Consider the following 27,417-nt stretch of genomic DNA (forward strand, 5'->3'; position numbering starts at 1 on the left):
GCCCTCATGAATTGGTGATGTGCACGGGATTTGAACATCTAGAACATTAAGGTGTTGGTTTCACGCAAGCTACCCCATTTAGGTCCGAAGGCAGATGTCAATCATATAATCAATAAAGAAATGGGGACTTGAAACAACAGTTGCTGGAAGGCATTACCTGGAGGTCAGGTATGAGAACATGCAGTCATGTTCTCATACCCAGCCTACTTTGACTGAATTGCACAAGGGTAAGCAGATGTTGTTCAAGATCCGCAGCTCTAACTGGTGGAAACACCATTCTATTAGGTATCATGTGTGTTCATGCTGTGGTTAGGGGGATGGCAGCACGCTCAGATTATGCAGCTCACCATGCTGATGTCACTTGTGAGGAGCTCCTAGTATCTGCTGATCACCTAGCGAAGGCTCAAACCTGCACTTACAGTTGTTCAAAAGTCAAAGTCACCGTCCTCCTTGGTGGAGGGTCCAAGGTTATGCACTTGGGGATGGAAGTTCAGAACCAAACCAACCCCCAGATGGTTCAGTCATCTGATCCCTGAACTAAGCAAGTTCACAGTACTCCGGGGTACTGTTGTTGATTGACAACCGGCTGACCAAAAAAAGCACATACTAAAGCACTTAACTTGGTAATTATATACTTTTAATATCTATATTGCTTTCTGACCAGGGGGAAAAAAAGAGGATGCATACACAGAGCTCCACTCACCTGCATCCGAATGGCAGCTGAATTTGAAAAAGGTTCAACATTTAATTTTATAACTTCAGGTGGTCCAATGATTGCAGTTAAATGACAACTGGCAAGTCTCTGAAGCAGTAAGCGATTACTTAATGGAGATGGTCTCACACTATGGTAAAATTCGATTTAGTGGACTCCACTGCATAATTCCCACTAATTCAAAACCAAAACTGGTTTGCATACAACTAGCCTAATATGTAACTGAATTCAGCAGCATCATAATCTGACTCTTCAATCTCTGTTACGTGAGCCTGAATTAAAGTCTCTAAATTTGACCATTGCTTGCTGTATCAAACCAGCACACAAATAATGTTGCAACCCATAAATCAACCCAACCCAGAGTTTTCAGAAGTCCTCATGTATAATCAGATTTAAGTTTCGATTACTAGAAGTATGATCAAGGTTAAATTTCAACACCACAGCTTGCATTTATATAGCGCCTTTAACATCCCAAGGCGTTTCACAGGTGCGTAATCAGATAAAAATTGACATCAAGCCAAAGGAGGAGATATTTGGATGGGTGACTAAAAGCTTGGTCAAAGAGGTAGATTTAAGGAACATCCTAAAAGGAGAGAGAAGTGGAGAAGCAGCGAGCTGTGGGGAGGGAATTTCAGAGCTTAAGGCCTAGACCACTGAAAGACCGGCTGCCAATGAAGGGGCAAAGGAAGTGGAGGCTGCACAAGAGGCTAGAGTTGGGGGAACAGAGTTCTCAGAGGGTTGTAGTGCTAGGGGAGGTTACAGAGATACGGAGGGACGAGGCCATGGAGTGATTTAAACATGAGGATGAGAATTGTAAAATCAAGGCATTGGTGGACCAGCAGACAATGTAGGTCAGCGCGCACAGAGGTTTTAGGTGAACGGGAATTTGTGCAAGTTAGGATATTAGCAGCAGAGTTTTGGATGAGTTCAAGTTTATGAAAGGTGGAAGATGGGAAGCCAGCCAGGAGAGGATTAGAATAGTCAAGTCAGTAAACTCCACGACATAATTCCCACTGATTCAAAACCTAAACTGGTTTGCATATAACTAGCCTAATATGTAACATTTTCAGATCATAACCTCTGCTCACATTTTTTCAGATGGCAGCTGTTGATGATTTTGCTCTTCCCATTTACACCTCTTCTAGACCCATCTTTTGTTCCTTTACTTGTCCCATTACCATCTCCTTTTGCCTTGCACCATCATCCCTTTTGTCTTTTAACCTCTTCTGCCTTCCACCCTATCACAGACCTTCCCTTTTGTTCTTTCCTCCCCCTCCTCCCTTTCCCTGCCTCTGCACTTACTTAAAACCTGTTACATCTCTAACTTTTTCCAGTTCTGACGAAAGGTCATCAAACTGAAACGTTAACTCTGTTTCTCTCTCCACAGATGCTGCCTGACTTGCTGAGTATTTCCACCATTTTCTGTTTTTATTTTATATTAGAATAGCCGAGTTTGGCGGTAACAAAAGCATGGATGAGTGTTTCAGCAGCAGATGGGCTGAGGCAGGGGTGGGGATGGGCAATGTTATGGAAGTGGAAGTAGATGGTCTATGTGATGGAGAGGATAATTTCAATTAATTCCAACAGTGTTCCCTCTTCTCTGGCCATCTACCCATCTTGGCATCTCTATTGCTGTGGATCTGCATAACTGTTCCCTCGCCTCTGCCTTTGACATCCTTGTTGCCTCCAAATCATTAACCATCTCCCATCCTGTGATAATCCCCATCCTTGTTCCTTCAAGTCACAGACCAGCAAACTTGAGCATACATCACACACATCTGTTCGAGTCATCAAACAGATTTGGTGTGACCACATGCCTCGCTCTTTTTAGCCAAAACCACCCATTACTCTAGAATCATCTTAGAGGGCAAAGCACCTTATCACCATGACAAACCAACTTTTAAAGCCCTTTCCCTTGCACCTGTACCCTAACCTCCAATACCTTGTAAAAAGTTCATGAATTTCTTCATGTCAATCATTGATATCATTGTTGCAGCTGTCTCTGTCTACCAGTCTTCTCACCAAGATGGCACTGGCCAAAGTCAGCAATGTTGACCAATATGGCTGTGATAGCACACCTCATCCATCTCAACCTTTCTGCAACATTTGATTCGGTGGACCAAGCGATCCTCCTCCATCGTTCTGTATGGTTCCATGCCTACCCAGCACATCTTCAGCAATAGTTTCTCTTCCTACTCCCAAACTGTCACCTCCAGAGTGCCCCACTCCTTTTCCTCATCAGTCTACCTTTCCTTCCTTTCCCCATCACTCCCAAAATCATTCCAGTACCCCACCCACTCTAGCTCCAATCCATTTCACTCAGCAGTTTCTCTCCATCTCTCTCTATGCCCTTTCCTTGCTTATCTCCTCCATGAGACCCACCTCCTGCACCCTTGATCCCCTACCTACTTAATTAACCCTCGTGGCCCTCATGGTAGCTGACATCGTTGATGGATCCCTTGCCTCAATTTGTCCTCTCCCTTTCAAAACTACTGTAATTATCTCCCTCAATAAAACAACCCTCGATCCATCCAACTACCAATCCAACTCAAACCCCCAATCCTTCTCTAAAAAGGTCCTTGAACACAGCCTCCCAGCTTCATGTTCATTTCTCCAAAACTCCCCAACGATCTATCTTTGGGCCTCTCCTCTTCCTCATCTACATACTGCCCCTTGGTAACATTATCCACAGGCAAGGGGTCAATTTCCATATCTATGCTGATGATACCCAACTTTACCCCTCCACCACCTCTCTCAAACCAGCCATCATTTTTATTCTGTCAGATAAGTCTACGATAACAAGTTACAGATGAGTCACAACTTGTTCAGCTGATCAGGAAAACTAAAGCCATCATCTTTGCCCTTTACCATAAACTCCACTTCCTTGCACTGACTACATTCTCCTTTTCAGCACTTGCTCAGGTTGAACCAGACTGTGCTAAACCTTGGTGTTCATTCAACTCAGAGACAAAACCCATATCCTATCCATCACCAAGGCCGCTTACTTCCATCATGCAACACTGCCTGCTTCTGCCACTACCTCAGCCCCATCACTGATGAAACGGGTATTCAAGATTTTGTCACCTCTAAATTCAACTACTCCAATACTATCTTCGATGGCCTTCCGTAGTCCACTCACCATAAACTCTAACTTGTCAAAAATGTATCCATCCATATCCTATTATGTGCATTAATATGTCCAAAACTCAGTCATGGCTGAAACACTCCAGCAGAGACCAGGATTTCTGACTTGAGTTATGGTGAGCAAAAGCCAAGGAAGGACCTATTCCACTTCCAACAGCAATTATGACCATATAAAAATGTGGAAATGTGAAAAATATTTCAACTTTTTAGACAACAAATGTGTTATTACTATTTTAACTTACCAGAACTGCTAGTGGAAGCGGTATAAAACCCATTCTTCTGGAAACCGTATCACTATAATCTGTATATGCCTGTAAAGAAAAATGCTCACTATCAAATAGACCTTGAGTAAAGAATAAACATTAAAAAAAATTAAGTGGGCACGAATTCATTTATATTTAGGTGCAGCAACCATTCTTAATACATACATCATTTAGGTAGAATGGGTAAGGGAAGCAATGTAACCACAAAATAATTGAGCTGTCATTTTATGGTATTTTGATGTATGTGAGGAGGTGACTGTATAATATGGGTAGCTTACCAACAGAACCAAACAGCTAAATAAAGAAGCTGAAGCTAAAAGATCCAGAGACAGGAAGTGAAAAATATGCATGCCTAGTATATCTCAACTTATAAACTGCTTAGTTTAAACATGGAGTATTCAATCTACCACATTCTACTTTATAGTACAAAGTATGGATTACCTGTTCAATAGGAGCGATTCCAGAAGGTGGACCAACTTGCCAGGAATGAGCACATAGGAAAGTAGAATACTACTAAATTCCATCCGTTTCTTAACAGCAAGTTCAAATAATAATTACTCTTGTACAGATATCCTCAAATCAAGAGAGCACAGATAATGGCTGCTGCCCGAATAGAGCGTCCTTTGATCTTACCAGAGCATTGTGTGTAGAAAGCAGCAGCAACCAGTAATTTAGTGCACTGTTGTATATGCAAGACAAGAAGAAGCCAAGCTTCAAGTGTTGCTTTTTGCCAGCCATTAGGCACACAAGAGTGGCAGATGTGAAATTTGTTTTCATTTATGCTCATCCCTCTGGTGGGAAAGTACTTGATTCTTTCACAGAGGTTGCTGCTGCAATTGGGAACTTGAATCTGTGGGGGATTGTAAATACAAGCCACTATTTTGTGGCATCATACATTTGTATTCCGGTTTTCATGGCATTCCACAGCCCTTGTTCCTTTCTTTTTATACAGCACTTCATGAACCTGAGTTTTATATACATGTTATGTTATTTAGGTGGAAAGGAACTTTTCTTAACTTATTTATGGGGCTAGAGGTCTAAGGAAGACTTCTGATTCTTTTAGTCATGCAGGACTTGAAGCTTGGCTTCTTATATCTACAACAGTTGTTTAAAAAACCCTCAGAGGGTTAGAAGCTATGGAATGTTCTACCGGAGTTAGTAATTCAAGCAGAGACAATAGGAATAGGATCCCAATGGCCTTTTAACCATGGCCTAAGCGGGACACCTGCCATGGCCACCCCACTCAGGAAAACCTACTCTGAAGACAGAAGAGGCCACAAAAGCGAAGTGTTAAATTTCCAATGTGGGACCAGGAAGAGCGGGAATGCTTCTTCAGGCCCCACAAGGAAAGTCTCAGCCTCCGCTGCCTTGGTTCCCGCCACACCCCCCCGCCTCACTGTTTTGTACAAATGTATTATTTCTTTACGATAGCAAAATACTGCAGATGCTGGAAATCCGAAATAACAACAGAAAATGCTGGAAAAACTCAACAGGCCAGGCAACATCCGTGGAGAGAAAATAGAGTCAACGTTTCGAGTGAACCCTTTGTCAAGACTTCAAATCAAAGGTGTTGCTATGGGTACCCGCATGGGTCCTAGCTATGCCTGCCTTTTCGTGGGATATGTCATAGAGTCATAGAGTTTTACAGCACAGAAAGAGGCCCTTCGGCCCATCGTGTCTGCGCCGCCCATCCATCCCTGTCCAGTCTAATCCCATTTTCCAGCATTTGGTCCATAGCCTTGTATGCAATGGCATTTCAAGTGCTCATCCAAATGCTTCTTGAATGTTGTGAGGGTTCCTGCCTCCACCACCCTTTCAGGCATTGAGTTCCACATTCCAACCACCCTCTGGGTGAAAAAGTTCCTCCTCAAATCCCCTCTAAATCTCCTGCCCCTTACCCTGAATCTATGCCCCCTTGTTATTGACCCCCCCACGAAGGGGAAAAGTTCCTCTTTATCTACCCTATCTATGCCCCTCATTATTTTGTACACCTCAATCAGGTCCCCCCTCAGCCTTCTCTGCTCCAAGGAAAACAACTCCAGCCTGTCCAGCCTCTCTTCATAGCTGAGGCGCTCCATCCCAGGTAACATCCTGGTGAATCTTCTCTGCACCCTCTCCAAAGCAATCACATCCTTCCTATAGTGAGGCGACCAGAACTGCACACAGTACTCCAGCGGTGGCCTCACCAGCGTTTTGTACAGCTCCATCATAACCTCCCTGCTCTTATATTCTATGCCTCGGCTAATGAAGGCAAGTATCCCATATGCCTTTTTAACCACCTTATCTACCTGCTCCGCTGCCTTCAGGGATCTATGTACATGTACACCAAGGTCCCTCTGACCCTCTGTACTTCCTAGGGTCCTACCACTCATTGTGTATTCCCTTGCCTTATTTGTCCGTCCAAAATGCATCACCTCGCACTTTTCAGGGTTAAATTCCATTTGCCACTTTTCCGCCCATCTGACCAACCCGTTTATATCGTCCTGTAGCTGGAGGCTTTCCTCCTCGCAATTTACCACCCCACCAATTTTCGTGTCATCTGCGAACTTACCGATCATACCTTTTACATTTTCATCCAAATCATTTATGTAGATCACCAACAATAAGGGACCCAGCACCGATCCCTGAGGTACCCCACTGGACACAGGCTTCCAGTCACAAAAGCAACCTTCGACCATCACCCTCTGCCTCCTGCCACTCAGCCAGTTTAGGATCCAACGCGCCAAGGCACCCTGGATCCCATGGGCTCTTACCTTCTTGACCAGTCTCCTATGCGGGACTTTGTCAAAAGCTTTACTGAAGTCCATGTAAACCACATCCACAGCATTTCCCTCATCCACCCCACTAGTCACCCCCTAGAAAAATTCGATCAGATTTGTTAGACATGATTTACCCTTAACAAAGCCATGCTGACTATCCCCGATTAATCCTTGCCTCTCCAAGTGGAGATTAATTTTGTCCCTCAGAATTTTTTCCAATAATTTCCCCACCACAGATGTTAGACTCACTGGCCTGTAATTCCCTGGTTTATCCCTGCTACCCTTCTTGAATAATGGTACTACGTTAGCTGTTCTCCAGTCCTCTGGTACATCCCCTGTGGCCAGAGAGGTTCTGAAAATTAGTGTCAGAGCCCCTGCAATCTCCTCCCTTGCCTCCCACAGCAGCCTGGGATACATCTCGTCCGGGCCTGGGGATTTATCCACTTTTTGGCCCGCTAAAACCGCTAGCACCTCCTCCCTCTCGATGCTAATATGTTCAAGTATGTCACAGTCCCCTTGCCCGATTTCTATGTCTGCATCGTCTTTCTCCATCGTGAACACAGATGCAAAAAATTCATTTAAAACCCCGCCTACATCCTCTGGCTCTACACACAGATTGCCACTTTGGTCCCTAATGGGCCCTACCCTTTCCCTGGTTATCCTCTTGCCCTTAATATACTTATAAAACATCTTAGGATTTTCCTTTATTTTGCTCGCCAGTGTTATTTCATGGCCCCTCCTCGCCCTCCTAATTTCTTTTTTAAGTATGCCCCTGCACTTTTTATACTCCTCTAGGGCTTCTTCTGTCTTTAGTCTTTTGTAACTGCCAAAAGCCCCCCTCTTATTTCTAATGCATTTTTGTATATCCCTTGTCATCCAAGGTTCCCTTTGCTTGTTGGTCCCACCCTTGACCTTTACAGGAACATGTTGGCGTTGTACTCTCTCTATTTCCCTTCTGAAAGTCTCCCACTGTTTTGATGTGGATTTTCCTATAAGCAGCTGCTCCCAGTCCACTTTGGCCAGATCCTGCCTTATCATATTAAAATCGGCCTTCCCCCAATTTAGAACCCTTATTTCCGGGCCGTCTTTGTCTTTTTCCATGACCACCTTAAATCTCACCGAATTATGGTCACTGTCGCCAAAATGCTCTCCTACTGACACTTCCACCACTTGCCCGGCTACATTCCCCAGAATTAGGTCCAGTACCGCCCCCTCTCTTGTAGGACTTTCTACATGTTGGCTCAAAAAGCTCTCCTGGATGTACTTTAAGAATTCTGCACCCTCTAAGCCTTTCACACTCTGACTGTCCCAATTTATATTGGGGAAGAGTGGAACACTCTTTGTTCCAGTCCTACTTGGGTCCCCTCCCTCACCTCTTTTTCCGATACATTGATGACTGTCTCGGTGCCGTCTCCTGCTCTCGCCCTGAACTAAACAATTTCATTCACTTTGCCTCCAATTTCCACCCTTCCCTCACCTTCACATGGTCCATCTCTGACTCTTCCCTTCCCTTCCTCGACTTCTCCATCTCAATCTCTGGGGATAGGCTATTGACCAACATTCACTACAAGCCCACTGACTCCCACAGCTACCCGGACTACACTTCCTCCCACCCTGCCTCCTGTAAGAACTCTATTCCATTCTCCCAGTTTCTCAGTCTCTGCCGCATCTGCTCAGACGATGCCACCTTCGACACCAGTACTTCCGACATGTCTTCCTTTTTCCTCAACCGAGGATTCTCCTCTACCGTGGTTGACACAGCCCTCGAACGTGTCCGTTCTATCTCCCGCACTTCTGCTCTCACCTTCCCCTCCCTCCCGGAACCACGATAGGGTTCCCCTTGTCCTCACCTTTCACCCCACCAGCCTCCACATTCAACGGATCATCCGCCACCATTTCCGCCACCTCCAAAGTGACCCCACCACCAAACGCATCTTCCCCTCCCCTTTCAGCATTCCGTAGGGACTGCTCCCTCCAAGACACCCTAGTCCACTCCTCTATTACCCCCAGCACCCCTTCCCCTGGCACCTTCCCATGCAAGCGCAGGAGATGCAACACCTGCCCTTATACCTCCCCCCCTTCCCACTGTCCAGGGCCCCAAACACCCCTTCCAGGTGAAACAGCGATTTACTTGTACTTCTTGCAATCGCTGTATTCGCTGCTCACAATGTGGTCTCCTTGACATTGGGGGGGGCCAAACGCAGATTGGGTGACTGCTTTGCAGAACACCTCAGTCCGTAAGGGTGACCCCGAGCTTGTCATTTTAATTCACCGCCCCATTCCCACTCGGACCTCACCGTCCTCGGCCTCTTGCATTGTTCCACGGAAGCTCACCGTAAACTCGAGGAACAGCACCTCATCCTCCGATTAGGCAATTTACAGCCTTCCGGACTCAATATCGAGTTCAACAATTTTCAGATCATAACCTCGGCCCCGGTTACATTTTTACTTATATATTTTATCCACACCTTTGTTTTGGCCTTTTCCCCGCCCCCCCCCCTTTTTTTTTTCCTCACCCACATGGCAGCTGTCTCCCATTCTGCCAGCGCATTTCACACCTAATCCAGAGCCGTCTTTTGTCTCCACTAGTCCTATCACCATCTCGTCTCGTTTTGAATACCTCTTAATGTCTCTTCCCTTCTCTTTTGTTCTCTCCCAGCCTGGCCTCTTAATCTATTTCATTCCCTGTGCTTCTTTAGTCTAGACAAAGGGTTCACCCGAAACGTTGACTCTATTTTCTCTCCACGGATGTTGCCTGGCCTGCTGAGTTTTTCCAGCATTTTCTGTTGTTGTTTATTATTTCTTTACCCTTGTACTCTATTTATAAAATCCAAAATGCTGTTGGCCTCTTCAATGGATTTATCTACCCGCATTCGCATTTTCAGCAAGTATGTATTTGAATCTCTCGGTCCCGGTGTTCATCCAAGCCATTCATTTTCCAGAACTAAATCAAGAAATGCTTCTTTCCTTGTTGGTCTAGAAATGTACTGCAGTCCTGGATGCATTCTAAAAGGCATTCCCCATTGTGACCACATGCATTATCTTTATCTTGGATAATTAAAATCATCTAAAATTATTGCCATGTTGTTCTCACATCTATCTCTGAACTCATGTGACTCGGCCAACGTTGTCTACCTCATACGTTGCAGGAAAGGATGCCCCGGAGCATGGTACATCGGCGAGACCATGCAGACACTGCGACAACGGATGAATGGACACCGCGCAACAATCACCAGGCAGGAGTGTTCCCTCCCAGTCAGGGAACACTTCAGCAGTCAAGGACATTCAGCCTCCGATCTTCGGGTAAGCATTCTCCAAGGCGGCCTTCCAGACACACGACAACGCAAAATCGTCAAGCAGAAACTGATAGCCAAGTTCCGCACCCATGAGGACGGCCTCAACCGAGATCTTGGGTTCATGTCACGCTACATGTAACCCCACCTGACGCAGGGTCATCCAGACTCAAGTCGACATTGGCTTGTTCTCTCTACACAGATGCAGCCGGACCTGCTGTGATTTCCAGCAAAAAAAATGTTTTTTGTCTGTTTTTTTGTTTTTCATACAGACCCCAGCATCTGCAATATTTGACCCCTTGTGACCCCACCTCATTGTTCTTTAATGTAATGTTTTCCTGACTGACCTGTTCGGACACCATTCACACCTTTGATTGCTGTGATTATCTCTCTGCCGAGGTGTGATAAATGGCAGTTGGAAACATTACCTGTAAACATCTGACATGATTCTCTGACTATATAAGCTGTGTCTTTATGCATTTCTCCACTTCACCTGACGAAGGAGCAGCGCTCCGAAAGCTTGTGATTTCAAATAAAGCTGTTGGACTATAACCTGGTGTTGTGTGACTTCTTACATTTATCTCTGAACTGTCAGCAGATCTCCTCTAGCTTATCTTTCCTGCTTAATGGTTTGTAATGGACATCGAGAATTATATCATTGCCACTCCTATTTCTTAACTGTTGTTAAGTTCTACATGTTTGTGTACATTCACGAGAACTACACACATGAATACATTTATGATCTTCCAAAATATTTCCATTGAAGCTGCTCTGTAGGAGGAGGCTGAAACAGACTCATGAATGGTTGCAGCTAACACATCAGGTGATTGATGAAGTTCCCAATAAACTGGCATTTGCAAATGAAGATTTATATATACCCTTCAGAACTAGATTTTTGGATTTTTCGTGTAGGGGCACTGCTGTGTGCATGATTTTGGAGGAGATCTGAATCATCATTGTATAAAATTACAGGCCAGTAATCACTTGACAATATTAATCTACTTGGTCAGCACAGAATGTGTACTTCTGCATCTTTCTACCCAGACACAAACCAGCTAAGGAAAAAGAGAACAGAGACCTTTGTTCAGTTCCCAACCTGGCCTTTTTCTCAGTTGCCTCTCTGCAGCCCGCCAACTAGCCAACATAGGATTAGATTATATGTTTTGTTTTATTTTTAAAAGTGCCACCATCATATCAGTAAATAATATTCACAATAATTCTATAAAATCTAGTGCATTAATTGTACCTTGTGATTTTTAATAACTTTCAAACCAAGGAGTAAAATAATTCTGATCACATTTTGTCAGCATAAAAGCTTAAATGTGATCAATACACAGGATTTTATAATATATGCAATGGGTGAAAAATCCATCTTAAAAAAATGTTTTTTGATTATTGAGGTAGCCACAGTCATATTTCTAATTACAAAATCCCAGATTTCCAACATAAATTGTTGCTTTAAATTTGTGTTTTGAAGACAAATGGAAATCAGGTAAGCACAATTTTGGTTTACACTTTAAAAAAAAAATGTAAAAAATCAACAGACAAGAAACTGTATTTACATACTTACATTTTTTTGACGGCTACTGACCAAGTCAAATGCAAGGCTGGCTCTATACTCACTATATACCTGTGTTGCAAGAAAAAACACAGCCACTTTAGCAGGGTGCCAACAACTCACCCACAAAAGTTAATATCAACACAATCTTCTATTCACTTCATCTTTTTGCACCACACTACACTACAGTAAGGATTAAGGTCTGAGGGTGGGGGAGGGGAAACAGAGAAGAAATATACTCACCGCCCCAAAAAATGTGGCTACAAATAAAACTGGAATTTCAACATCACATATTACATAAGAACATAAGAAATAGGAGCAGGAGTAGGCCAAACGGCCCCTCGAGCCTGCTCCGCCATTCAATAAGATCATGGCTGATCTGATCCTAACCGCCAATCTACTATCACAGAACCATCTCCTGAATCTAACAGAATTAGACACACGAAATAGGAGCAGGATCAGGCTACACGGCCCCTGGGCCCGCTCCGCTACCCACAGGGCCATGACCAATCCGAACCTAGACTCATGTCCAAATTCCTGCCCGCTCCCCGTAACCCTTAATTCCCTTTACTTCTAGGAAACTGTCTATTTCTGTTTTAAATTTATGTAATGATGTAGCTTCTACAGCTTTTTGGGGCAGCATATTCCATGGACCTACCACCCTCTGAGTGAAGTAGTTCCTCCTCATCTCAGTTTTGAAAGAGCAGCCCCTTATTCTAAGACTATGCCCCCTAGTTCTAGTTTCACCCATCATCGGGAACATCTTCCCCGCATCCACCCGATCCAACCCCTTCACAATCTTATATGTTTCAATAAGATCGCCTCTCATTCTTCTGAACTCCAATGAGTAGAGTCCCAATCTACTCAACCTCTCCTCATATGTCCATCCCCTCATCCCCGGGATTAACCGAGTGAACCTTCTTTGTACTGACTCGAGAGCAAATATGTCTTTTCTTAAGTATGGACACCAAAACTGTACGCAGTATTCCAGGTGCGGTCTCACCAATTGGACTTCAATTTAACACAAGCTGATTTACACTCTCGCCTCTGGGTCAGAAGGCTGTGTATTAAGTACCACACCAGACACTTGTGAACATAATCAAGGCTGACACTTCAGTGCAGTACTGAGGGAGTTCTGCACTATTGGAGCTGCTGTCTTTCAGATGAAACGTTAAACTAAGGCTTCGTGTGACCTCTCAGGTGGACGTAAAAGATCCCATAGCACTATTTGAAGACTATAACAGAGACCTGGCTTAAACATGATTAGGAATGGGCACTAAACATTCCTGGCTACAATGTATTCATTCAGGAGGGATAGGGTAGGTAAAAAGAAAGGAGGGGTGGAAGTATTGATTAAGGATAATATTACAATTCTACAGAGGGATGATATACTAGAGAGTTCAAAGACTGAATCTATTTGGTTAGAGTTAAGAAACAGAAAAGTAGCTGTTACATTGCTAGGTGTTTACGATAGACCCCCAAATGGTAAGGAGATGATAGAGGAGCAAATTTATAGGCAAATTTCAAAGAAATGTAAAAATAATAGAGCAGTAATAGTAGGGGACTTCAATTACTCTAATATAGACTGGTGGGGGGGGGGGGTGGGGGTGTAAAGGACATAGACAGTGAAGAATTCCTAAAATGTGCAATGGGGAACTTGCTTAATAAATATGTTGCTAGCCCAATGGATCTAGTTCTAGGGAATGAGGTAGGAAAGTGGAGTGTGTTTCAGTGGGAGAACATCTGGGTAATAGTGATCATAATATAATCAGGTTTAAAGCAGCTACGGAAAAGGACAAAGAAAAATTAATGGTGAAAATACCCAACTGGAAGAGAGCCAATTTCAGTGATTTGAGAGGGATCTAGCACAGGTTGACTGGAAACAAAGATTGGACAAGAAAACAGTAAATGAGCAATGGCAGGCCTTAAAGGTGGAGATAGTTCATGTACAAACCAAACATATTCCCATAAGGAGAAAGGATAGGGCATCCAAAGCTAGTGTTCCCTGGATGACAAAGGAAATAGAGATTCAAATAAAACAGAAAAAAAAGATGAAAAATGTCAGATACAGAATACAGTAGAAAACCAGGCAGAATACAGAGTGTGCAGGGGGAAATTGAAAAAGGATACAAGAATGGCAAAGAGAGAACATAAGAAAAGATTAGCAGGTAACATAAAAGGGAAACCAAATATCTTTTATAAACATATATAAAGTAAAAGGATAGTTAAAGGAATGGTGGCGACGATTAGGGACAAAGATGGAAATCTTCTTGTGGAGGCAGAGAGCATGACTAAAGTACTGACTGAGTACTTTGCATCTATCTTCACAAAAGTGGAGGATGAAGTTAATGTCGCAGTCGAGGAAGAGAGAGTACAGATATTGGATAGGATAAAAATAGATAGAAAGGAGGTGCTAAATAGGTTAGCATCACTCAAAGTTAACACATCACCTGGTCCAGATTGGATGCATTCTAGGTTGCTAAGGGAAGCAAGGCTGGAGATAGCCGAAGTTATAACCTTAATCTTTCAATCCTTTTTGGATATGGGAGTGGTGCCAGAGGACTGGAAGATTGCAAATGTTACACCCCTATTCAAAAAAAGTGGAGTGCGATAAATCTGGTAACTACAGGCCAATCAGTCTATTGTCAGTGGTGGGAAAACTACTAGAACCATTGTCAAGGACAAAATTAAATCTCACTTGGAGAAGCATGGTTAATAAAGGACAGCCAGCACAGATTTGTTAAAGGCAAATTGTGTCTGACTAACCTGACTGAGTTATTTGATGAAGTAACAGAGAGAGTTGATGAAGGTAATGCAGCAGATGTTGTATATATGGGCTTTCAAAAGGAATTTGATAAAGTACCACACAACAGACTTATTCGGAAAATAGAAGCACATCGTATTAAAGGGACAGTGGTAACTTGGGTACATAATTGGCTAAGGGATAGGAAGCAGAGAGTAGTGGTGAATGGATGTTTTTCTGACTGGAGAGAAGTACGCAGTGGGACTTCCCCCCCTCCCCCCCAAGGGGTCGGTATTAGGAGCTGGACTTGGGTATAGGGAGCACAATTTTGAAGTTTGCAGATGATACAAAACTTGGCAACGTAGTAAATAGTGAGCAGGATAGTTGCAGACTTCAGGAGGACATAGACAGACTGGTGAAATGAGCAGACACATGGCAAATGGAATTTAATGTGGATACGTGTGAAGTGATGCACTTCAGGAGAAACAACATCGAGGGGCAGTATAATCTAAATGGTGCTATTTTGAGGGGGATGCAAGTGCAGAGGGACCTGGGGGTGCATATTCACAAATCATTGAAGATGGCAGGGCAAGTTGATAAGGCAGTTAAGAAAGCATATGGGATACTTGGCTTTGTAAATAGGTACATTGAATACAAAAACAAAGGCGTCATGCTAAACTGTTACAAATCTCAGCTGGAGTATTGTGTAAAATTCTGGCCAGCACACTTTAGCAAGGATGTCAAGGCCTAGGAGAGGATTAAAGAGGAGGTTTATGAGGATTCTACCAGGGCTGAGGGACTTCAGTTATGTGGAGAGATTGGAGAAGCTCGGATGGGAGAGCAGAGAAGGTTAAAGAGAGACCTAATAGAGATATTTAAAATTATGAGGGGTTTTGATAAAGCAAGCAGGGAGAAACTGCTTCCTCCTCTGATAAGTGGATCAGTAACCAGAGGTCATAGATTTAAAATAATTGGCAAAAGAACAAGAGGGGAAATGAGGAGAAATATTTTTTTACAGGAGGAACGCACCACCTGAAAGGATGGTAGAATCAGATTCCATGGGAACTTTCAAAAGGCAATTGGACATGTACTTGGAGAACTAATTTGCAAGGTTATGAGAAAAAAGTTGGGGTGTGGGACTAAATTGGACAGTTCTTTCAACGAGCCGGCACGGGCACGATACGATGAATGGACTCCTTCTGTGCTGTAAGATTCTATTCTATGACTTTGTGTACTAGTCAATATTTATCCCTCAATCAACATCACTAAAAACAGATTCTCTGGTCATTATCTTATTACTATTTATGGGACTTTGCTGTGTGCAAAATGGCTGCAGCATTTCCCGACATTACAATAATGACTACAGTTCAAAAGTACTTCCATTTGCTGTAAAGTGCTTTGGAACTCCTGAGGGTGTGAAAGGTGCTATATAATTGTAAGTTCTTTCTTTCTTATTCTTATAAATTTAATTGCTGCTAGGTGTTACCACATAATCTAAAGAATATAGCTTTTATTTTTATTTCTTATCTATGTTTGCCCTGCAGGACAGCCCAATATATTTTCTGGTCTTTGGAAAACCCGAAAAGAAATGTAAAACCTTAGATAGGCTGAATAACTTAGCAGAATGCTCAATTCTCTGTTTGACCTACCTTACCTACTGATGGAGAGGGGCTAAAGACTTTGCTCTTCATATCAGATCTCTCTACCAAAAGTTTGGGCAAGGAACCTTTAGTTAGGGGGAAAAACAAGCTGGCAAATGCACTGGAGCTTTAAACAAAGTAGAAAGAGACGACGTGCAAAATTGCATACATGCACAATCAGCATCTGGTCTCCAAAGTGTCCAAGTTTGGTTGTACTGTTAGTGCGTGAAAGATGCAGAATGAAAACTATATTTACCCCTATCCAATGGCATTCAAGATAGCAATTCCATGGTTCCAGTTATACTAAAACCACTATACGGTGTTCTGTACAGCACTTGATCACCTTACTATGTTCTCGCCCTCAAACTTTAATCCCGTTCTTAACCACAACTTCATGGTAGTTTATTCTATGCAACTCCTGTTCTGTTTCTATTCTCACTGGAGGCTTGTATCTGATCATAGCTCAGTCTCCATAGGAGTATAGAACTAATTGAAAAATGGTGACGCCAATCTATAGGCTAGTCATCTTACTGCCTCGTGCACAGTTGTGCTCAATTATCTGTTTGGCTTTAACATTTTACTCCGCTCTTAAAAACCGTAAATTTGCCTGGAATCAGGAATCATTACCTACAAGTATTCACTCCGAGAGCTGAATGTTACTTTAGCTTAACACTGAATTGAGTAGCTTGGTACAGGAAACTTTGGTTTATCCGGAGGTTGTATGTCCGGAAACCTCGATCTAATGGCAGAAATCAGCAGCCGTTTTGGTTAGGTTTTTTTTCTTCTCCTAGCAATTTTTTTTTATATATAAACAGTCAGGCTCTGGAAAGCGTCTCTGTAGCTTAGCAACAGCTTCAGAGACACTTCCAAGGTACGGGCCGAGTGTTTACAAGCTGTTGCTAAGCAAGAGTGTTTGTTGTCAGATATGGAGATGAAAACCTCCGTATCCTTCAACATTAGTGCTGGTCTATCCGGAAGTTTTGATAGATCGGCAGCAGCTCGGTCCCGTCGGTGCCGGATATCGCAAAGTTTCCTGTACATCTATACCCTGGGGCAAGGTTAGTGGACCGAGGGGCAAGTTAAGTTAAAAAAATTTAATTGAAAAGTTAAATGTATGAACTCAATCTTCACTCCTTGACGAATAGATTAATTCAAGTGTCTTAAATTAAATTAATTTCACCAGTTCAATCTAGTTCAAAGTTGGTGCAAGCATAAAACTGCCCATAATTCAGCACTGATCTGGCAGTATTACTCAGAATGGCCACAAGAATGATGTGTTTATTAAATAGCACAAGTAAGTTATTATGCTTGTTCTTAAGAGTTGGGCTAAGGCACAATAAAGGAATATAATAGCAAAATACTACGGATGCTGGAAATCTGAAACAACAGAAAATGCTGGAAATACTCAGCAGGCCAGGCAGCATCCGTGGAGAGAGAAACAGGGTTAACGTTTCAGGTCTGGGACCCTTCATCAGAACTGGAAAAAGCTGGAAATGTAACAGATTTTAAGCAGGTGCAGAGACAGGGGGGTGGGGGGGTTTAGGAGGGGAGGAAGGAATTGAAAGAACATGCTGTGAAAATGTTGCAAATGGGAATGGCAAAATCATACTGCATGAAAAATGGGGGCAGGGATTATTATCTGAAATTGTTGAACTCCATGTTGAGTCCGACAGGCTGTAAAGTGCCCAATCTGCTCACGATGCGGTCTCCTCTACATTGGGGAGACCAAACGCAGATTGGGTGGCCGCTTTGCAGAACACCTCCGTTCAGTCCGTAAGGGTGACCCTGAGCTTCCGGTCGCCTGTCACTTTAATTCTCCACTTCACTCCCACTCTGATCTCTCTGTCCTCGGCCTAATACATTGTTCTAATGAAGCTCAACGTAAGCTCGAGGAACAGCACCTCATCTTTCGATTGGGCACTTTACAGCCTGCCGGACTCAACATGGAGTTCAACAATTTCAGATAATAATCCCTGCCCCCAATTTTCATGTAGTATGATTTTGCCATTCCCATTTGCAACATTTTCACAGCATGTTCTTTCAATTCCTTCCTCCCTCCTAAACCCCCCCACCCCCCAGTCTCTGCACCTGCTTAAAATCTGTTACATTTCCAGTTTTTTCCAGTTCTGATGAAGGGTCCCAAACCTGAAACGTTAACCCTGTTTCTCTCTCCACAGATGCTGCCTGGCCTGCTGAGTATTTCCAGCATTTTCTGTTGTTATTGCACAATAAAGGAAGCTTTACTCGATATCGAATCTACTTCAACTGACTTGCGTTTGATTCTGGGACTGGGCATGAAAAGTGAAAAAGTATTTCATTCCCCACCATCTTCTGCTTTGAACAGCACAATAATTCACTTCACAATTTGAAGAAAAAAAAAAGTTTGGCATTCTACAAAGTAAGTCATCCAAACTGGGCAGTAGTGGCCAGGAGCTCTCCCGGTATCCTGGTCAACACCACCAAAACAGATCAACTGATCGTTTATCTCACGTGAGAAATACCAAGGGGCAGAAAACGTTAGGAGTTGTATACAGACCCCCAAACAGTAATGCTGAGGTTGGGGATGGCATTAAACGGGAAATTAGAGACACGTACAATAAGGGCACAGCAGTTATCATGGGTGACTTTAATCTACATATAGATTGGGCTAACCAAATTAGTAACAATACGGCGGAGGAGGAATTCCTAGAGTGTATACGGGATAGTTTCCTGGACCAATATGTCAAGAAACCAACTAGAGATCAGGCCATCTTAGACTAGGTATTATGTAATGAGAAAGGATTAATTAGCAATCTTGTTGTGCGAGGCCCCTTGGGGAGGAGCGATCATAACATGATTGAATTCTTCATTAAGATGGAGTGTGAAGTAGTTGACTCAGAGACTAGGGTCCTGAATTGAAATAACGGAAACTACGATGGTATGAGGCGCGAGTTGGCTAGGATGGATTGGGGAACGTTACTTAAAGGGTTGACAGTGGATAGGCAATGGCAAACATTTAAAGATCGCATGGCTGAACTACAGAATTTGTTCATCCCTTTTTGGCATAAAAGTAAAACAAAAAAGGTGACTCAACCGTGGCTAACAAGGGAAATTAGGGATAGCATAAGATCCAAGGCGAGGACATATAAATTGGCCAGAAAAAGCAGCAAACTTGAGGATTAGGAGCAGTTTAGGATTCAGCAAAGGAGGACAAAGGGATTAATTAAGAGGGGGAAAATAGGATATGAGAATAAGCTTTCAGGGAACATACAAACTGACTGTAAAAGCTTCTATAGATATGTGAAGAGAAAAAGATTGGTGAAGTCAAGCGTAGGTCCCTTGCAGTCAGAATCAGGGGACTTTATAATGGGGAACAAAGAAACGGCAGACCAATTAAATACATACTTTGGTTGTGTCTTCACAAAGGAGGACACAAATAACCTTCCAGAGATGTCGGGGAACATAGGGTCTAATGAGAGGGAAGAATTGAATGAAATCAGTATTTGTAGGGAAATGGTGTTAGGGAAATTGACGGCATTGAAGGCCGATAAATCCCCAGGGCCTGCTAATCAACATTCTAGGGTACTTAAGGAAATGGCCCTAGAAATAGTAGATGCATTGTTGATCATCTTCCAAAATTCTATAGACTCTGGAATAGTTTCCATGGATTGGAGGGTAGCTAATGTAACCCCACTATTTAAAAAAGTGGTAGAGAGAAAACGAGGAATTATAGACCGGTAAGCCTGACATCGGTAGTGAGGAAAATGCTAGAGTCCATTATAAAAGATGTAATAGCAGAGCACTTGGAAAACAGTGACAGGATCGGACAAAGTCAACATGGATTTACAAAAGGTAAATCATGCTTGACTGATCTACTGGAATTTTTTGAGGATGTAACTGGTAGAATAGATGAGAGAAAACCAGTGGATGTGGTGTATTTGGACTTTCAGAAGGCTTTCGATAAGGTCCCGCATAAGAGATTGGCGTGCAAAGTTAAAGCACATGGGATTGGGGGTAAGGCACTGACTTGGATAGAGAACTGGTTGGCAGACAGGAAGCAAAGAGTTGGAATAAACGGGTTTTTTTCCGAGTGGCAGGCAGTGACTAGTGGGGTACCGCAGGGATCGGTGCTAGGACCCCAGCTATTCACAATATATATTAATGATCTAGACGAGGGAACTAGATGTAATATCTCCAAGTTTGCAGACAACACAAAGCTGGGTGGGCATGTGTGCTGTGAGGAGGATGCAGAGAAACTCCAGTATGATTTGGGCAGATTGGGTGATTATACTGCATCTGCCATGCATCTGCCCAATGTGGATAAATGCGAGGCTATCCACTTTGGTGGCAAAAACAGGAAGACAGATTATTATCTGAACGGCAATAGATTGGGAAAAGGGGAAGTGCAACGAGACCTGGGTGTCCTTGTGCACCAGTCGCTGAAGGTAAGCATGCAGGTGCAGCAGGCGGTTAAGGAGGCAAATGGTATGTTGGCCTTCATAGCGAGAGGATTTGAGTACAGGAGCAAGGATGTCTTGCTGCAGTTGTACAGAGCCTTGGTGAGACCGCACCTTGAGTATTGTGTGCAGTTTTGGTCACCTTATCTGAGGAAGGATGTTCTTGCCATGGAGGGAGTGCAGCGAAGATTCACCAGACTGATACGTGGGATGGCAGGAATGACGTATGAAGAGAGATTGTGTCGATTAAGCTTATATTCACTAGAGTTTAGAAGAATGAGAGGGGATCTCATTGAAACTTATAAAATTCTAACAGGACTAGACAGACTAGATGCAGGAAGGATGTTCCTGATGGCGGGGGTGTCCAGAACCAGGGGGGTCACAGTCTAAGGATAAGGGGTAAGCCATTTAGGACTGAGATGAGGAGGAATTTCTTCGCCCAGAGAGTGGTGAACCTGTGGAATTCTCTACCATAGAAGGCAGTTGAGGCCAATTCATTAAATATATTCAAGGAGGAGTTAGATATATTTCTTAAGGTTAAAGGGATCAAGGGATATGGGGAGAAAGCAGGGACAGGGTACTAAATTTGGATGATCAGCCATGATCTCATTAAATGGTGGAACAGGCTCGAGGGGCCGAATGGCCTACTCCTGCTCCTATCTTCTATGTTTCTATGTTTGTGGGACTTGGCTTTCTGCAAATTGGCTGCCGCCTTTAACAGCAACTACACTTCAAAAGTAAATGTGTTAGCAGTGAAGTGCTTTGGGACGTCCAATGGATGTAAAAGGCACCATATAAATGCAAATTCTCTCTTTTCACAAATAATAATTATCTGCATACTCACATCAGCTGTAATGTCATTAAACTTTGTAATAAATGCATGTTTAACCACATCCACAGCCACTTCCGATGCAATTACCATGCAAACATCTGGAAACAACACCCAGAGATGATCTAGAAATGAGAAAAAAATGCAAAAGTTATTGAAATAATCCACTTACTGCAAAAGAATTAAAATTGTGTATTTATATTATATCTGTAGTAAATGAAAACTACAAACTCATTCCAAATTTTATCTTCTCAAAAATAGACAAACATTCCTTCAGTTATTTTTGACTATGTTTTAAATTCATTCATGGGATGTGGGTGTCGCTGGCAAGGCCAGCATTTATTGCCCATCCCTAGTTGCCCTCGAGAAGGTGGTGGTAAGCTGCCTTCTTGAAACGCTGCAGTCCGTGTGGTGAAGTACTCCCACACTGCTGTCTGGGAACGAGTGCCAGGATTTTGACCCAGTGACGATGAAGGAATGGCGATATACTTCCAAGTCAGGATGGTGAGAGACTTGGAGGTGGTGGTGTTCCCATGCGCCTGCTGCCTTTGTCCTTCTAGGTGGTAGAGGTCGTGGGTTTGGAAGGTGCTGCCCAAGGAGCCTTGGCGAGTTGCTGCAGTGCATCTTGTAGATGGCACACACAGCAGCCACGGTATGCCAGTGGTGCAGGGAGTGAATGACTATATTTTAAAGGTACAGGAATTCTTTTTAGTTGCTCTTTCTTATCTGTCCATCTCACATAGTATTTCACCCTCACTCAAATTGCCAGGAACGCATATGATCAAAAGATCTTTTTACCTTCAAAAATGTTTTTTTTGTATTACTTATTTATAGATCAAAAACTCAGATGCATTGTAGTAATCAACAGTGTCAATTACCTTCAAAACTCAAACACACAGTCACAGGAAGATTGTGATCGACGTCTCCCAAGTTGCCAGTGTGTTATAAAAATACTTTAGCATATTTGTCTGGAGCTGTAAGTCATGGTATCCTAGCATCCTTACAATTCAATTAAAACTAGATATATCTTTGGTGTGACCTTCCTCCTTCCTTATTTGTTGAATTTAGCAACCTTCCGCATAAATGATTAAGAAACAAAAATAAAGGAGAAAAAAAAACTATCCCTGTAAAAGCTATGTTCACTATAGCCTTACAAGTAGTGCTGCCACCTTTTGCCCAGTCCAGAGAGAGTACTGGAGAGGTACCACCAACGCTGCCTCCGCAAGATCCTGCTAATCCATTGGCAGGATAGGCGCACCAACGTCAGTGTTCTTGCTCAGGCCAACATCCCCAGCATCGAAGCTCTGACCACGCTCAATCTGCTCTGATGGACGGGTCACATTGTCTGCATGCCCGATACGAGACTCCCAAAACAAGCACTCTACTCGGAGCTCCGGCACGGCAAGAGAGCCCCAGGTGGGCAGAGGAAACACTTCAAGGACACCCTCAAAGCCACCTTGAAAAAGTGTAACATCCCCACCGACACCTGGGACTCCCTGGCCCAAGACCGCACAAAGTGGAGGAGAATCATCCGGGAAGGCGTCGAACACCTCGAGTCTCTTCGCCGGGAGCAAGCGGAAGCCAAGCGCAGGCAGCGCGAATCAACCCAAGCATCCCACCCACCCGCCCCTTCAACCACCGTCTGCCCCACCTGTGACAGAGACTGTAGGTCCCGCATTGGACTCATCAGTCACCTGCGAACTCATTTTTAATGTGGAAGCAAGTCATCCTCGGTTCCGAGGGACTGCCTAAGAAGACGAGTCCAGTGAAAGACATTCCTACATTACAACAGTGACTACACTTTAAAAGTACTTCATTGGTTGTAAAGCACTTTGGGACGTCCCGAAAGGTTCTCTAGAAATGCAAATCTTTCAAGCCTTTCTTTTAGTGTGAGACACTGAAGAACGTGGTGTCTGTGCGTGAAGTGGGTCCATTCATGCATGCACAGTTGTTTTTTCAAATTAAACACAGCAATTGAACCAGACTTCTGTTGTCTGGTTTTCAGTGATTACAATTACTGGGTAGCCACATGAATCATGTGATCTGCTCCAATCCCATGGTGCCAACAGTTAAGATTCCAGACCAGACCTGAGAGAAAACCTGTAAGTTAGCTCATAATTATACAGCAAAGAAATAATTTTCAAAAATTATATAACCAATCACTCCAAGTGCAGTAAGGGGATGGGATCTACAGACATGGATGATAAACTTTGCTCAAAGATTTAAGAAAACTCAAGACAATTTCTTCAGAGGCTCAACCATGTGAGCTCCAAATGATAGGTAATCCAATGACTCACTCGTTCATCCTCCATGAACACTTGGATAATGACAATAGTTGTGTTTAAAAAATTTGAATGGACTTACGGTTCAGTTTCAAAACCTGCCTCGAGAGGTCTGATGTGCTAAAAGAAGCATATTCTTTGTAAGATAAATCCAAACATGAGTGTTTAAGGAAAGTTAGGTGGATTGTGAATGCACCGTATGTCAATCTTACTGAGAGAAATATTGGCCTATGAGGTCCCCAAAAGTTCATGTGGAAGGGACTTGCTTTTCCTGGCAGTTTGCAAACTGTCAACTTAAAACTTACATATCATATAGCAATACAAAGCAATATATTTAGTTTCATTACAAAATGAAAACAAATTCTGTTCACAGAAATCTTACTAATAGTTTTAACTTTCAATTCACATGTTTTCGGTTTGTCTTGTGCCCATACCAATACAAATGTACTTTCAGCTTCCTCAGCAATACTGGATAGGCGATTACCTCATTATATAAATAATTACAAATGCAAAATACTGTGGACTCTGGAATCCGAAACAAAAACAGAAAATGCTGGAAACACTCAGCAGGCCAGGCAGCATCCCTGGAATGAGAAACAGAGTTAACATTTCAGGTCTGTGACCCTTCGTCAAAACTGGAAAAAGTTAGAGATGTAACAGATTTTAACCAGGTGCAGGGACAGGGAAAGGGGGTGGGGGAAGGGGAGGAAAGAACAAAAGGGACGGTCTGTGATAGGGTGGAAGGCAGGAGTGGTGAAATATTGCAACTGGGAATGGCAGAATCATCAACAGCTGCCACCTGAAAAAATAAGGGCAGAGGTTATCGTCTGAAATTGTTGAATTCGATGTGGAGTCCAGAAGGCTATAAAGTGCCTAATCGAAAGAGGAGGTGCTGTTCCTCGAGCTTACGTTGAGCTTTGTTGGAACAGGGTAACGGACATCTCCTCCGGGCTGCAGAAGAACTTGGGAGTGGGAGGGGGAGGATCCAGTAGTCGTGGTCCACGTAGGTACCAACGACATAGGTAGGACTAAGAAAAAGGTTCTGCTGAGAGAGTTTGAGCAGCTGGGGACTAAATTAGAAAGCAGAACCACAAAGGTCATAATCTCTGGATTATTACTGGAGCCACGAGCAAATTGGCATAGGGTCAATAGGATCAGGGAGATGAATGCGTGGCTCAAAGATTGGTGTGGGGGAAGTGGGTTTTGATTCGTGGGGCACTGGCACCAGTACTGGGGAGAGAGAGCTGTTCCGTTGGGATGGATTACACCTGAACCATGCTGGGACCAGAGTTCTAGCGAATCGAATAACTAGGGAGGTGGATAGGGCTTTAAACTAAGTAAAGGGAGGCGGGTGGGGGGAGCGGAGGGTCCCAGTGGAAAGAAATCTAGAATGCTGAAGAGAAAAGACAAGGAAGCAGTGCAAGAAAGTGATTGGGGTAAGGATAACTATATTGTATCAGGAAGGGACAGAGCGTACAAACAAAGGAGTGCACTTACAAATAGGTCTGGGTAAGAAAAAGTGGTAATAAGACAAATAGGGCCATAGTACAAAAAAAAAGTCTAAAAATGTTAAAAAGACAAATCTAAAGGCACTGTGTCTGAATGCACGAAGCATTCGTAATAAGGTAGACGAATTAACAGCGCAAATAGATGTAAATGGATACGATATCATTGCGATTACAGAGACATGGCTGCAGGGTGACCAAGGCTGGGAGCTGAATATCCAAGCATATTCGATATTTAGGAAGGACAGGCAAAAAGGAAAAGGAGGTGGGGTGGTGTTGTTAGTAAAGGAAAAAATCAGAGCAATAGTGAGAAAGGATATTGGCTCAGAAAATCACATGTAGAATCAGTCTGGGTGGAGCTAAGAATCACCAAGGGGCAGAAAACATTGGTGGGAGTTGTCTATAGGCCTCCAAACAGTATTATGGCATCAAACAGGAAATTAGAGATGCATGTAACAAGGGTACTACAGTAACCATGGGTGACTTTAATCTACATATAGAATAGCCAAACCAAATTAGCACTAATACTGTGGAGGATGAATACCTGAAGTGTGTACGAGATGGTTTTTTAGACCAGTACGTTGAGGAGCCAACTAGGGAACAGGCTATCCTAGATTGGGTATTGTGCAATGAGAAGGGGTTAATTAATCATCTTGTTGTGCGGGGTCCTTTAGGGAAGAGTGACCATAGAATTCTTCATTAAGATGCAAAGTGAAGAGGTCCAATCCGAAACTAGGGTCCTAAATCTAAACAAAGGAAACTACAAAGGTATGAGGAGTGAGTTGGCTGTGATAGATTGGGGAGCTTCATTAAAAGGCATGACAGTGGATAGGCAATGGCTAGCATTTAAGGAATGAATGCATGAATTACAACAGTTATACATTCCTTTCCGGTGCAAAAACACAAAAGGAAAAGCAGCCCAACCATGGCTAACAAAAGAAATTAAGAATAGTATTAGATCCAAAGAGGAGTCATAGAAAGTTGCCAGAAAAAGTAGCAAGCCTGAGGATTGGAAGCAGTTTAGAATTCAGCAAAAAAGGACCAAGAGATTGATTAAGAGGGGAAAAATAGAGTATGAGAGTAAACTTGCAAGGAACATAAAAGTGGACTGTAAAAGCTTCTACAAACATGTAAAAAGAAAAAGATTAGTGAAGACAAAAACGGGAGAATTTATAATGGGAAACAAGGAAATGGCTGAGCAATTAAATAAATACTTTGGTTCTGTCTTCACGGAAGAGGACACAAATAACTTCCCAGAAATGCTAGGGAACCGAGAGTCTCGCGAGAAGGAGGAATTAAAGGAAATTAGTATTAGTAAAAAAATAGTGCGGCAGAAATTAATGTGACTGAAAGCTGATAAATCCCCAGGGCCTGATAATCTGCATCCCAGAGTACTAAAAGAGGTAGCCATGGAAATAGTGGATGCATTGGTTGTCATCTTCCAAAATTCTAGATTATGAACAGTTCCTGCAGATTGGAGGGTGGCAAATGTAACCCCACTATTTAAAAAAAGAGGGAGAGAGAGAACAGGGAACTACAGGCCGGTTAGCCTAACATCAGTAGTAGGGAAAATGCTAGAGTCTATTATAAAGGATGTGATAACAGGACAATTAGAAAATATCAACGGGATTAGACAAAGTCAACATGGATTTATGAAAGGGAAATCGTGTTTGGCAAACCTACTGGAGTTTTTTGAGGATGTAACTGGTAGACTAGGTAAGGGAGAACAAGTGGATGTGGTGTATTTGGATTTTCAGAAGGCCTTTGATAAAGTCCTACATAAGAGGTTAGTGTGCAAAATTAAAGCACATGGGATTGGGGGTAATATATTGGCATGGATTGAAAATTGGTTGATAGACAGGAAACAGAGAGTAGGAATAAATGGGTCTTTTTCGGGGTGTCAGATGGTGACTAGTGGGGTACTTCGGGGATCAGTGCTTGGGCCCCAGCTATTCACAATATATATCAATGATTTGGATGAGTGAACCAAATGTAATATTTCCAAGTTTGCTGACGACACAAAACTAGGTGGGATTGAGAGTTGTGGAGAGGATGCAAAAAGGCTTCAAGGCAATTTAGACAAGTTGAGTGAGTAGGCAAATACATGGCAGATGCAGTGTAACGTAGATAAATGTGAAGTTATCCACTTCGGTAGGAAAAACAGAAAGGCAGAGTATTATTTAAATGGTGATAGATTGGGAAATGTTGATGTACAAAGGGACCTGGGTGTCCTTGTACACCAGTCACTGAAAG

At 43.0% G+C, this 27,417-nt stretch overlaps 1 protein-coding gene across 2 annotated transcripts in view; it reads right to left on the reverse strand.

Moving 5' to 3' along the window:
• Nucleotides 1-27,417, reverse strand: part of tapt1b (transmembrane anterior posterior transformation 1b) — a 192,169-nt gene that overhangs the window by 50,170 nt on the left and 114,582 nt on the right. For both annotated transcript variants that reach the window (XM_085966535.1, XM_085966544.1), the window contains 3 exons: nt 21,393-21,502; nt 11,742-11,801; nt 4,099-4,167 (listed from right to left, as the gene is read on the reverse strand). In XM_085966535.1, the coding sequence (XP_085822661.1) occupies nt 4,099-4,167; nt 11,742-11,801; nt 21,393-21,502 (239 nt within the window). The remainder of the gene's footprint in view (nt 1-4,098; nt 4,168-11,741; nt 11,802-21,392; nt 21,503-27,417) is intronic.

The sequence above is a fragment of the Somniosus microcephalus genome, chromosome 2 (assembly GCF_052327205.1).
Source record: "Somniosus microcephalus isolate GS21.2 chromosome 2, FLI_Smic_1.0, whole genome shotgun sequence".
Lineage (NCBI taxonomy): Eukaryota > Metazoa > Chordata > Chondrichthyes > Squaliformes > Somniosidae > Somniosus > Somniosus microcephalus.